Source organism: Pseudophryne corroboree, chromosome 5 (genome assembly GCF_028390025.1).
Source record: "Pseudophryne corroboree isolate aPseCor3 chromosome 5, aPseCor3.hap2, whole genome shotgun sequence".
In the NCBI taxonomy this organism is placed as follows: Eukaryota; Metazoa; Chordata; class Amphibia; order Anura; family Myobatrachidae; genus Pseudophryne; species Pseudophryne corroboree.
Genome location: NC_086448.1, coordinates 692438309 through 692452596, shown reverse-complemented (window position 1 = coordinate 692452596; position 14288 = coordinate 692438309). Strand labels below are relative to the sequence as shown.

The 14288-nt window shown below is 45.4% G+C and overlaps 1 protein-coding gene across 4 annotated transcripts in view; it reads right to left on the bottom strand.

The window, feature by feature from the left end:
- Positions 1-14288, bottom strand: part of TRIM55 (tripartite motif containing 55) — a 313681-nt gene that overhangs the window by 202528 nt on the left and 96865 nt on the right. For all 4 annotated transcript variants that reach the window (XM_063923825.1, XM_063923826.1, XM_063923824.1 and 1 more), the window contains exon 3: positions 7021-7186. In XM_063923825.1, coding sequence (XP_063779895.1) covers positions 7021-7186 — 166 coding nt within the window. The remainder of the gene's footprint in view (positions 1-7020; positions 7187-14288) is intronic.

Genomic DNA, 14288 nt, shown 5'->3' with positions numbered 1-14288 from the left:
AAACACTAGACTGTGTAATACACTAGACTGCTAATACATGTAGCATTATTGCTGCAATCCATGTCCACCTAGATTTGTGAAGCAGTATAAACATTTGTTGACGTGACAACAACTGGAAGAACTGAAGAATGGCCTGCATAGGAGGAGGTAGTCTATTAATAAGAGAGAGAGGAGAAAAGCATGACAAAGAAAGTGAGGAAGCAAGAGAGAGACAGAGTTGTGGATTAAAAAGAGAGTGCCATCATAGGAATTAAAATGGTATCTGGTGATTTCTATAAGTTTAGCAAATATATTGTGTGAGAACATGAGAAGGATTATGTACATATAATTGAGACAGAAAATAAACTGACCTCTGAGATAAACAATGAGTCCTGTGGTGAGATGTAATGCCAACTGAGTCCGGTGGCCGTGCGGGATGAAGGCCAAACTCGGACATTTTTTTAAAGGGGCAATCACTTACAAGGCAAAACCATGTTTGGTGTTGATTGTAACAAAGAGTGGGCACATGGTACGCATTATGGGCCAAAGACCAATTAAAACCAGATCATGGTGAGTAGCCGTGTAAGTAGAAAATATAATATATGAAGGGCTTCTTCCCTATGTTCGTTGCAACTAAGACTTCACTTATATGCACCATTTACAGTATTTCTATATCTTTACTTAATACTGAGTCTCAGAGTATATTTACTGACTGCCAGAGAATCCTTTGACTGACACTTGTCCATCAAAGTGGTAAATATTATAAAGCGGAATATAAAAATAGAAAAGGGGAAAGAAAGAGTGTGTGTTTGTGAGTGTAGGGGGGAGTCCCAGAAGGAGGAGAGAGAAGTATAAAAAGAGAACAATAGGTAGAAACTATGGGCTTACGTCAGATGCAAAGTCAATGTCGGACACAGTGGCACAACTTTTTTCTAATGCGTCTGTCCAGAGTCCATGCGCTTAGAGTCGCAGTTGCAACTGAGATGTACGATTTCAGAAATGTCTTGAAAATGTACTGGGTGGTACTGGGTGGTGACTGAGAGGTTGCTATGCAGACGTACGGGGATTGGTCGCTCTTATGGACGTGTTATGGAAGGGTCACAGATATGTCACTGTAGTGGTTGCCAACTCAGACCCATAATCACAAACATTGGAGGCCATATTCTGATGGCGAATCTGTACCTAGCACAGGGCTTGTGCACTCAAAGTGAATGTCTCAGTCCTTGCACATGCAGATGTATGTATGTGAACCAGGGAAGGACTTGTAGTAATATTTTTATAAAGTAGCAGATGGAGTGTTGGCATAAGACACAGACATGGAAACTGCAGTGCTACCTTTATATGTTTCTGGACTGTGCACAGTAATTATTTATTACAAGTTATTTATATAGCGCACACACATACAGTATACAGCAGCGCTTTACAGTGCTGTGAGGCAATAATGCTAACCATTACACCATCCGTACTGCTCTTGCATATGACATTGCATAACATCACTCATTTGCTGCAGTTATTTAAGTTATTAATGTATTGTGCAACAACAACCTTTTCCTTGGGTATTACTTAGGGGTGGTATATGGTTATCACATCTCTGTGTTCAGAGATAAACAGTAAATATTGTATAATATCCTCAAAGTTTACAAAGAAGTAAATTATTGGATATGAAGCATTATATTACTCTATGTATATTTTAGCTGTAGATAGATATAACTAATAAAAAACAGTAATTACTAAAGTCTGAAGCTTTCATCTTTTCTCTTGGAAAAGACTTGAATTCACTATAGAGTAACATAAAAGGAATAGACATATCACACACAAAAAGGGTAATCATCCTTTCAGAGGTGTTACATTTACGTCTTAGTCATCTTAATTGTCTGTATGAGGTAACAAGTCACAAAGGACTGGTGCTAAACATGCAAATTAAATATAATTAACATGCCAGCTATATGATAGATGCCTTTAATGATGTATACATTCAAACTATTTTGTTTTATATTTCTAAATCAACAATTTCAATCAGATGAAGCACAGTATACTTAAATACATCATACACATGATCATATCACAATTTGTATGACACATATTTTGAAGCGCGTTATATAAGTAATATTGTACATAAAGGGGATGATGCAAAGTTAAATGTAAGCCTGTTTGTGAAGCATATCTCCTGTATATGTGCATGGTGCATGCTCTGATTGGCGCACACAGGATCGCATCCAGGGGTGTAATCAGAACTTTTTTGCCCAATAACAACATTTTGAAGAGTCCCCTGTACCAATTCTTCTAAAAGAGGCACCTACAGTATCTGCAGCAGTTGTTCATTTTATGCCCCATAATAGTGTCCTAGTTAAGTTTCTGAACCACAGTATTGTCCTAGGGCCTAATTCAGATCCGATCGCTAGGGTGCGCTTTTTGCATCCCTGCGATCAAGTAGTCGCCACCTACAGGGGGAGGGGGAAATCGCTGTGCAGGGGTGCGATCGCATGTGCAGTAGAGCTGCTCAAACAGAAGTTTGTGCAGTCTCTGCACAGACCAGGACTTACTCTTCCAGTGCGATGATCAGGGCCGGAGCTGACGTCAGAAATCCTCCCTCCAAACGCCTGGTCCCTCCTGCGTTTCTCCGGACACTCCCTGAAAATGGTCACTCACAAACGGCCTCTTCCTGTCAGTCACCTTGCGATCACCCATGCGATTGCTTTTCTCGCACTATCCCGTCGCTGCCCGTCGCTCGCCGCATGCGCAGTTCAGACCTGATAACAGGCCTAGCAGCCTAGCGATCAGGTCTGAATTAGGCCCCTAGTTCACATTACGTCACATTGTAGGTCCGCCAGTACACATTATGCAACAGTGTACCCCCAATTCACGTTATGACATACTGCGTCCCTCATTTGTATTATGCCACATTACAGTGCCCCAAGTTCACGTTATAGTGCCTCCACTTTATATTGTACCACACAATAGAGCCCCAGTTAATAATATGCAACTCTATAATGCCCACCAGTTTATTTTATACCACATTACAATTAGCAGATCCAGGGACATAGCTAGGTATATTGTAGACCCCAAAGCAAAAGTTTGTAAGGGTCCCTATGTACCCCCCAATGGTGAAAAATGTATATAACACATGTAACTATGACAGGGAGGTGGCCCCCTCTCATATCTGGGCCCCATAGCAGTTGCACTCACTGAACCTATCTTGATCACATCTATACGTAAGAAAAAAGAGATGGAATTGGGGTATAACCAGGTCTCATATAAGCAAAGTTCAGTTTAGGGGTGTTTAAGCATCTGCCAACTATGTAGACCTGCAGTATGCGAAAATACACTTTGAAGGCTTTTCTTTTGCACCAAATATATGGCAGGTACATGAGCACACTCAAGGGCATAGCTACTGTACCATAGTTAAAAAATGGTACACCCGTAGGTTCTGCGGGGCACTAAACAAAGCTGCGGCAACTAATTAAATTATAAATGGACGGCTGGCTACCTAGCGCGGCACAGGTAGGCAAAAAAATCTCATAATTAATAAGATGTAACCCCCTCCAATAATCCCCGTCACCTGGTCCAGTCCCTGTACTGTGTGGATAATATCATGAAGCACGACGCACGATGCTGCGCCAACCCTTTCCTGTTCTGTCCCTGATGTGGCGTTCATCCACCTAAGTGTAGCAGGAGACAACAGGCGCGAATGGAACCGCAGCAAGCTTAACAGTGTACATTACAACTTAAAGCTGCAACCACCGCCACTGTCCACTACCAGGGTGTGGGTAAGTGACAGTGTGTTTTTACTTTATTTAATTGCATTGGATTACCGGGATATAGTTATGTGACCAGCCCATCCTGCCCCCCTCTAAATCCCAACAGTCGGCATGTCGACTATTAGGGACTATTCCCACTCGTGGGTGTCCACGACACCCATAGAGTGGGAATAGAACCTGTGGCGAGCACAGCTTGCCAGCGAGCCCCAAAGGGACTTGTTGCGCTCTCCACCCCCGCCGGCATTCCGCCATCGGGATCCCGCGGTCAGTTTGCCGACCTCATCGGCGGTACCCCGTCACTGTGCAGCTGCTGCAAAAATATTGTTTTTATAAGCCATCCTCTGCATATACACTAAGGGGCATATTCATCATCACTTAAATTCTACAAAGGTAAATATAAAAATTTTAACCTTCTTTAGTAAAATTTAAGTTTTGTGGCCATTTATTATGAAGGTAAGTCAGGAGATATCACAGATATCTCCTGCTTATCTTTCTCTCCCGAGCTGACCCGGTGTCTCCATACACTAGTATGGGGACCTCATTCATTAAGCTCCAAAAATACAGTAATTTCGGAGCTTGACTGCAGGAACTTTCGCCATTTTCTCCCTCACCCCCGCTGGTTACCTATGGGAAGCAGGTCCGGCTTGCGATCAGGAATCCTCTTGGATCCCCCCGCTGCTGTCCTCCTTCTGCCGTCCTTCTTCTTTCTGCCGGACCCTGGTTCACGCAAGCGCACTAGTGCTAGCACTGATGGATTTTTTCACTACTAAAAATTTAGCTGTGAAAAATTTCATGGAGACGGATCAGATTTCCACGCCAGAGCAATGATGAATTGCTCAGGCGCTCGTGGCAAATCACAATATTTAATTTGGACAACTACAAAAGTCCCTATGCCGAACAATAATAAAATAGAGCATGGTTTGTATGTACATTTATTTACTAGTCTATAGTGCCATATGATGGTGAATTAGGCCCCAAGATTTCTGTTGCCGGCCATGAGGTACAGGGAGTGCAGATGCTATGGGACCCAGAGCTGAGAGGGCCCACCTTCCATTTTTCCCCTGTTTCAGTGGTACATAAGCACCCTTTTAATCTTTGCCTTGGGGACTTAATATATCTAGTTATGCCTCTGGACCTGCTCATTGTAATGTGGATTAAAATTAACTGGAGTGCATTATAATGTTACATAATATGAATTAGAGCACTGTAATGGTGCACAATATGGATCAAGTGGGTGGTACAGGCGACCAATGACGTGATTAATGGTGAATCTACTCCACCTTAAAAGGCAATTTAAAAAGGTGATAAAGCAATACTCTTTTTGTACTGTTTGGTTTCCACAAACGTGGCTTGCCTGCGAATGAGCAAACCTTGGCCAGATGGATTAGAATGGTGATTGCACAAGCTTATGCGCAGACTGGTCTTCCAGCTCCTGCTGCTATTAAAGCCCATTCTACTCAGTCTGTTGGACCTTCTTAGGCGGCCCACCGGGGCACGTCCACTGAACAATTGTGCAAGGCGGCTACATGGTCCTCAGTGAACACGTTATATGCCTTTGATACTTCCGCCTCCCAGGATGCTTCCTTTGGACACCGGGTTCTCGTACCCACTAAGGTGCGTCTCCTCCCTTGAGGAACTGCTTTAGGACATTCCCAATCTATTCCCTGTGGAACACAGTGTACCCTGCTGCAGAAAAGGAGATTTATGGTAGACTTACCATTGTTAAATTTCTTTCTGCGAGGTACCCTGGGTTCCACAGGGCGCCCAACCTGACGCACTTAGCTTCTATGGGTTTGTATGGCATTAGCCTCTGGTCCCTTCTCCTGTCGTGAGAATGTGGTTCTATGTGACTAACATCTGCCTTCTCTTTTACCTGCTCCTGCATTGGACTGGTTAATGAAACTGAGCTTACAGTGCCTGGAGGCGAGGTTATAGAGGAAGCCCCAATGCATCCTGGGACAGCTAAAGCTTTAACCTGTTGGTGCCTGGATCAAGATCCATCTCTGCACCCCAACGTATTCCCTGTGGAACACAGTGTACCTCGCAGAAAGAGATTTAACAATGGTAAGTCTACCATAAATCTCCTTCTATTCCTCACTCAAAGTTACCTCTGGGATAGGCTGAATAAGCTTAACAAATGCTACCCCTTGGGTGGGGAACAAGGACCAGAACCTCCCACTTAAGTAATAAAAAATTAATATAGCTATTCTATCTGGGATAATGCAATCCCTACTGTAAATTAAGTCATAAAGAATATTACAAGTCTCTGAGGAATTCTGTGACTATATCGATGCATAAAGCACAGCCTTTTTATATAAGTCAGGAAAATCCAATGTGAGTTTGTATATTCTCCCCATGGTTTCCTCCAGGTACTTCGGTTTACTCCCGCAATCCAAAAATATACTGGTAGGTTAATTGGCTCCCAACAAAAAATAACCATAGTGTGTAAGTGTGTATGTACATGTGTTTAGGGCAGACTGGATGGGCCAAGTGGTTCTTATTTGCTGTCAATTTCTATATTTTCTATGAACTGTTTTACAGTTTGTGTAGAGGAGAAAGCAGTATTCCTTAGAAACCCTAATAAAATACATACATATATATATATATATATATATATATATATATACAGAATACTGAAGTACAGCACTCCAATTTTGATAACTTTATGGATGTTTTGTATATAGGGGGTGATTCCGAGTTGTTCGCTTGCTAGCTGCTTTTAGCAGCATTGCACACGCTAAGGCGCCGCCCTCTGGGAGTGTATCTTAGCTTAGCAGAATTGCGAACGAAAGATTAGCAGAATTGCGAATAGAAATTTCTTAGCAGTTTCTGAGTAGCTCCAGACTTACTCAACCATTGCGACCAGCTCAGTCAGTTTCGTTCCTGGTTTGACGTCACAAACACACCCAGCGTTTGCCCAACCACTCCCCCGTTTCTCCAGCCACTCCTGCGTTTTGCAACTCGAACGCCTGCGTTTTCCGCACACTCCCATAAAACGGCCAGTTTCCGCCCAGAAACACCCACTTCCTGTCAATCACACTACGATCAGCACAGCGATGAAATAGCTTTGTTATGCCGTGAGTAAAATACCTAACTTTTGTGTAAAATAACTAAGCGCATGCGCTCTGCGAACCTTGCTCATGCGCAGTAAGCGACTAATCGCAGTATAGCGAAAATCGGCAACGAGCGAACAACTCGGAATGACCCCAATAATACACCACTTGAGTATTATATATAATCTAGCAGACAGCAGGAATAGTTTTAGTTATACTGATAAAATTACCTTTTGACCCTGGAATACATGAGCAAGAGGGGCAACTTCACAGTTCTTATGAGCCCCAAACACTTTGCACATGGAGCATGTCGGCACTTCACAATTCAGACAATAAATGTTAATTTTTTCATCTTCGTGTTCTTCACATATTGGTTGGTTGGATTTCCTTTCAGGCCTACGAGAAATCAGGACAGCATAAATGAGTGAATTATATCATATAATGAATGACAAACATGTTTAAATGTAATATTGGGATGCTACATAATTAGCAGAAACATTAATAGTGATACTTATGCATAAAAACTGATTGTTGTAAATAATTAATATAAGTTAAAAAAAAGTTCTGCAAAAAGAAACAATGGCATTTTAGAGTACAAAAATGTCTGCCGAGTCTTTCGCTTTCATCTATTAAGTGTAGAATGCTACTGATATTACTGCAGGGACCACCCAGAGTAGGGCAATGAGGGCACAGAATGAGAGGTAGGTAACAATAATCTGCACATTTACAACTAGTGGACAGAATGAAATCTAAATAATTTTAAATGCACCAAATACACCAGTTTTGATAATATGCGCCTGATTCTAAGTAGGAAAGCCAATCCCAGGCCTTTTTTCAATCCCGGGTATCGGGATTGAAAAATGATCAATCCCAGGATACCCGGGATTGGGTTGAAGATTTTAAAATTAAAATCTTCAATGCAAATTATCCCCCCCTCCCCGTTCCCGGACCTGCCCGGCCCACAGAATTACTCACCATCCTCAGAGTGCGGGCGGGTTCACTTGCTGCAGGCTGTGGGCGGCGAGGTGCGGTACAGGCAGACTGCGCAGCATGATCTCTGACTACACGTCATTCTGCGCAGTGCGCACAGCCGGGGGCAGGGGAGCCAGGAGAAGGGAACTGAGCAGTGTCTAAGCCTCCTGAGGAAAACAAGGGTTCTTTCTAATCTCCAAATCCCCAGGATAGGAAGCTCCAATCTCGGGATTAAATCCCAGTCAATTTCAAGCCTAAATCACAGGATCCCGCCGATCCTGATCCTGGGATTGCCCGCCCTAATTCTAAAGGTCCATACACACGGTGAGATTCGGGCTATGCGACATGGACTGTGGTCGGTATCGGAAGCACAGATGACTGAGCTTGCGATACCGATTTTGGCTAAGTGACAATTTTGACACGAGGTAGTCAAAATTTACTTCCCTGCACAGTCTATCTAGGCTTGCGATGCCGACCGCACGGGACCGCGCATCGGCATCGCATTGAGATCGCAAAGTGACTTTCACCTTGCAATCTGCACTAACTTTTCTTACAATTTTGAGTATATAGTCAAAATCGTAAGAAAAATCTCACCGCGTGTACACACCTTCAGTCAGAAGTAAGTCCAAAAGCGGATGCATTACGCAAGTATTTGCAGACTATCAGGGACAGACGGGCTACTTTTCGGCCCTGGCATTTGTGAATGTGCGAGTGCCGAAGGCATGGGCATGCGTACACATCACAGTGGGCGTGCGGACACAGCTCACGGGAGAGTGCCGTGAGTCAGGGGGCATGGATGTGCGGCATGCCCCATCTTTCCTAGAGAGATTCACTTCGGGTGGGGGGCGGTAAAGCCAGAGAGCTGGAAGCTGTGTTGTGCGCAGCCTTCCCTGCTCTCTGTGTGACAGGACCGGCCCATTAGACCATCGGCCCTTCTAGTATATGCCAGAAGTGCCAGATGGGCAGTCCGGCCCTGCAGAATATGCATGCACCACATAAAGCAATAGCAGACTGTGCATGCACTGCAGCATGGGCCCAATTCAGATGTGGTTGGAGGTGCGGTACATAGCGTAAAGTACCGATGATCAGTACTCGCGCATATACCTGACTTGTACTGGTCAAGTGCAGCACGTGTTCTGCGTCATTGGATGCACTACGGCTGCAGACTGTCAGTGATTGTTTAGGGACAGGAAGTGGTAGCGACGGCCCCCGTTTCCCAAAACAGAGGCGTGTTGTCTCCCTTCTGGGGGAGTGCTGATGTCAGATCTCCGTTGGAAGACAGAGATTTCCTGGTTTCTCTGTAGGGAATGTAGAGGCGGGCTTGTGCGATTCCATAATGCAGCCGGCCAGTGATGTTGTAGGTGATCTGATACTGTGTACTAGGGCGTAGCACGGATCATTAATGTATGCAGGAGGCATCTACTTATATCAGACGCTCCTCTGCATTAACATATCTGCTTCCAAGTAAGCAGCAGCGATGCACCATCCAACCACATCAGAATCAGGCCCCCTATACAGTAAATGCACAGAGCATACCATAGTGGCCAGTTTGTTTAGAGTGTGGCCGTGTCTCTGTATATAATATGGGCGTTTTCAAAATAAATGTCTGTCTCGGTGATAGTATCATGGATGTGTAGACAGAGCGTGCGCACGGAGAAGTGATGCCTGTTTTTGAGGGATACTACATGGAGTGCAGTTTTTATCGGTGGGCGTGCCGTGTAACTGCACGGGGCGCCCGCCGCGGTACTTTTCCCCTGGTCCGAATGCTGTCACTGTTCCCCACTGCTCCCTGTCAATAGTACTTCGCTCTGGGGGCGGAGTTTCATGAAATGACGCGTTTGCATCTTGATGTCAGGATGCAACGTGTCATTTCATGAAACTCCACCCCCAGAGTGGAATACTATGATGGTAGTGTCTATGACAGGGAGGAGGGGGAGTGATGGAGAGAGCGGGCAGGCAGGGGAGCTGACTGGCTGGTGCTGGCTGGATGGGGCTGGCTGTACACACCCCTGACAATGGCCCTCATTCCGAGTTGTTCGCTCGCAAGCTGCTTTTAGCAGCTTTGCACACACTAAGCCGCCGCCTGCTGGGAGTGAATCTTAGCTTATCAAAATTGCGAACGAAAGATTAGCAAAATTGCGAATAGACACTTCTTAGCAGTTTCTGAGTAGCTCCACACTTACTCGGCAACTGCGATCAGTTCAGTGCTTGTCGTTCCTGGTTTGACGTCACAAACACACCCAGCGTTCGCCCAGACACTCCTCCGTTTCTCCAGCCACTCCCGCGTTTTTCCCAGAAACGGTAGCGTTTTTTCGCACACGCCCATAAAACGGCCAGTTTCCGCCCAGAAACACCCACTTCCTGTCAATCACATTACGATCACCAGAACGAAGAAAAAACCTCGTAATGCCGTGAGTAAAATACCTAACTGCATAGCAAATTTACTTGGCGCAGTCGCACTGCGGACATTGCGCATGCGCATTAGCGACTAATCGCTCCGTTGCGAGAAAAAAATAACGAGCGAACAACTCGAAATAACCCCCAAAGAGCATTACTCCAGGCAACTAGCATTACACATTCTTGGCAACTAGCATTAACCCTGGCAATGAGTATTAACCTTGGTAACGAGCATGACACCCGTCCCAGAGCATGAAACCCCTGGCAACAAGCATGGATCCCAGAGCATGAAACCCATGGCAATGAGCAAGACACCCAGCGCATGAAACCCCTGGCAATGAGCAGGTAATTTAAAAGTAATTAGACGCTTTACTGTAGGGCATAATGTATCAGGGGCATTACTGTGTGGGCTTAATAATATAATTTTATGTTTTTCCCTGTGATGTCTGTTGGTGCAGGGTCAAAAACTTGGGTATAAGTCGTCTTTTCATGCAAGGCCATGTCCACTTTAGAGAGACCACTCCCATTTTATCAAGGCTATGCCCCTTCACATGGCGAGTGCAAATTTGTGTTTACTATATCTATGGGGCGCATTTTTTTATGTCAATTGGGGGAGCGCATTTTTAAATCTCGCACTGGGAGCCAAATTGTCTAGAAACAGCCCTGAGTGAGAGTACATGCCTATATTAATGATGATGGATAAGAACACAAAATCAGTAAATAGAGATGTGCACCGGTAATTTTTCGGGTTTTGTGTTTTGGTTTTGGATTCGGTTCCGCGGTCGTGTTTTGGATTCGGACGCATTTTGGCAAAACCTCCCTTAAGATATTTTGTCGGATTCGGGTGCGTTTTGGATTCGGGTGTTTAAAAAACAAACAAACTCAAAAACAGCTTAAATCATAGAATTTGGGGGTAATTTTGATCCTATAGTATTATTAACCTCAATAACCATAATTTCCACTCATTTCCAGTCTATTCTTAACACCTCACAATATTATTTTTAGTCCTAAAATTTGCACCAACGTCGCTGGATGACTAAGCTAAGCGACCCAAGTGGGCGGCACAAACACCTGGCAATTAATAAATAAAAAAAGAGGTGCAAGATGGAATTGTCCTTGGGCCCTCCCACCCACCCTTATGTTGTATAAACAGGACATGCACACGTTAACAAACCCATCATTTCAGCGACAGGGTCTGCCACACAACTGTGGCTGAAATGATTGGTTGGTTTGGGCCCCCACCAAAAAAGAAGCAATTAATCTCTCCTTGCACAAACTGGCTCTACAGAGGCAAGATGGCCACCTCCACCTCATCCTCCGATTCCTCACCCCTTTTACTGTGTACATCCCCCTCCTCACAGAGTATTAATTCGTCCCCACTTGAATCCACCATCACAGGTCCCTGTGTACTTTCTGGAGGCAATTGCTGGTAAATGTCTCCACGGAGGAATGTATTATAATTCATTTTGATGAACATCATCTTCTCCACATTTTCTGGAAGTAACCTCCTACGCCGATTGCTGACAAGGTGACCGGCTGCACTAAACACTCTTTTGGAGTACACACTGGAGGGGGGCCAACTTAGGTAAAATAAAGTCAGTTTGTGCAAGGTCCTCCAAATTGCCTCTTTTTCCTGCCAGTATACGTACGGACTGTCTGACATGCCTATTTGGATGCTGTCACTCATATAATCCTCCACCATTCTTTCAATGGTGACAGAATCATATGCAGTGACAGTAGACGACATGTCAGTAATCGTTGGCAGGTCCTTCAGTCCGGACCAGATGTCAGCACTTGCTCCTGACTGCCCTGCATCACCGCCATTGGGTGGATTTGGAAATGTGATCCTTTTCCTGGCAGCTCCAGTGGCGGGAGAAAATGAAGGAGGAGCTGTTGGCGGGTCACGTTCCGCTTGACTTGACAAGTGTCTCACCAGCAGGTCTTTGAACATCTGCAGACTTGTGTCTGCCGGAAAGAGAGATACAACGAAGTCTTTAAACCTAGGATCGAGCACGGTGGCCAAAATGTAGTGCTCTGATTTCAACAGACTGACCACCCGTGAATCCTGGTTAAGCGAATAGAGGGCTCCATCCACAAGTCCCACATGCCTAGAGGAATCGCTTCATTTTAGCTCCTCCTTCAATCTCTCCAGCTGCTTCTGCAAAAGCCTGATGAGGGGAATGACCTGACTTAGGCTGGCAGTGTCTGAACTGACTTCACGTGTGGCAAGTCAAAGGGTTGGAGAACCTTGCACAACGTTGAAATCATTCTCCACTCCGCTTGAGTCAGGTGCATTCTCCCTCCTTTGCCAATATCGTAGGCAGATGTATAGGTTGAATGGCCTTTTGCTGCTCCTCCATCCTCTGAAGCATAAAGAGGGTTAAATTCCACCTCGTTACCACCTCTTGCTTCAGCTGATGGCGGGGCATGTTCAGGAGTGTTTGCTGGTACTTCAGTCTTCGGCACGCGGTGGCTGAATGCCGAAAGTGGCCCGCAATTCTTCGGGCCACCGACAGCATCTCCTGCATGCCCCTGTCGGTTTAAAAAAAATTCTGCACCACCAAATTCATTGTATGTGCAAAAAAATGGGACGTGCTGGAATTTGCCCACATGTAATGCACGCACAATATTGGTGGCGTCCGATGTCACAAATCCACAGGAGAGTCCAATTGGGGTAAGCCAGTCTGCGATGATGTTCCTCAGTTTCCGTAAGAGGTTGTCAGCTGTGTGCCTCTTAAGGAAAGCGGTGATACAAAGCGTAGCCTGCCTAGGAACGAGTTGGCGTTTGCAAGATGCTGTTACTGTGTCCGCTGCTGCTGTTGTTGCTGCGGGAGGCAATACATCTACTCAGTGGGCTGTCACAGTCATATAGTCCTTAGTCTGCCCTGCTCCACTTATCCACATGTCCGTGGTTAAGTGGACACTGGGTACAACTGCATTTTTATGGAAACTGGTGACTCTTTTTCTGACGGCTGTGTACATTCTCGGTATCGCCTGCCTAGAGAAGTGGAACCTAGATGGTATTTGGTACCGGGGACACGCTACCTCAAGAAATTTTCCAAGTCCCTGTGAACTAACGGCAGATACCGGATGCACGTCTAACACCAACATAGTTGTCAAGCCCTGAGTTATCCGCTTTGCAACAGGATGACTGCTGTGATATTTCATCTTCCTCACAAAGGACTGTTGGACAGTCAATTGCTTACTGGAAGTAGTACAAGTGGTCTTCCGACTTCCCCTCTGGGATGACGATCGACTCCCAGCAGCAACAACAGCAGCGCCAGCAGCAGTAGGCGTTCCACTCAAGGATCCATTGAAGGAATCCCAGTTAGGAGAGGACTCGTCAGTCTTGCCAGTGACATGGCCTGCAGGGCTATTGGCGTTCCTGTCTAAGGAGGAAATTGACATTGAGGGAGTTGGTGGGGTGGTTTGCAGGAGCTTGGGTACAAGAGGAAGAAGGGATTTAGTTGTCAGTGGACTGCTTCCGCTGTCACCCAAAGTTTTTGAACTTGTCAATGACTTCTGATGAATGCGCTCCAGGTGACGTATAAGGGAGGATGTTCCTAGGTGGTTAACGTCCTTACCCCTACTTATTACAGCTTGGCAAAGGCAACACACGGTTTGACACCTGTTGTCCGCATTTCTGTTAAAATAAATCCACACCGAAGAGGTGATTTTGTTTGTATTTTGACCAGGCATGTCAATGGCCATATTCATCCCATGGACAACAGGTGTCTCCCCGGGTGCCTGACTTAAACAAACCACCTCACCATCAGAATCCTCCTTGTCAATTTCCTCCTCAGCACCAGCAACACCCATCTCCTCATCCTGGTGTGCTTCAACAGTGACATCTTCAATTTAAATATCAGGAAGTGGCCTGTAGGTGCTCCTTCCAGCATTTGCAGGGGGCGTGCAAATGGTGGAAGGAGCCACCTCTTCCCGTTCAGTGTTGGGAAGGTCAGGCATCGCAACCGACACAATTGGACTCTCCTTGAGGATTTGTGATTTAGAAGAACGCACAGTTCTTTGCTGTGCTCTTGTCAGCTTAACTCTTTTCATTTTTCTAGCGGGAGGATGAGTGCTTCCATCCTCATGTGAAGCTGAACCACTAGCCATGAACACAGGCCAG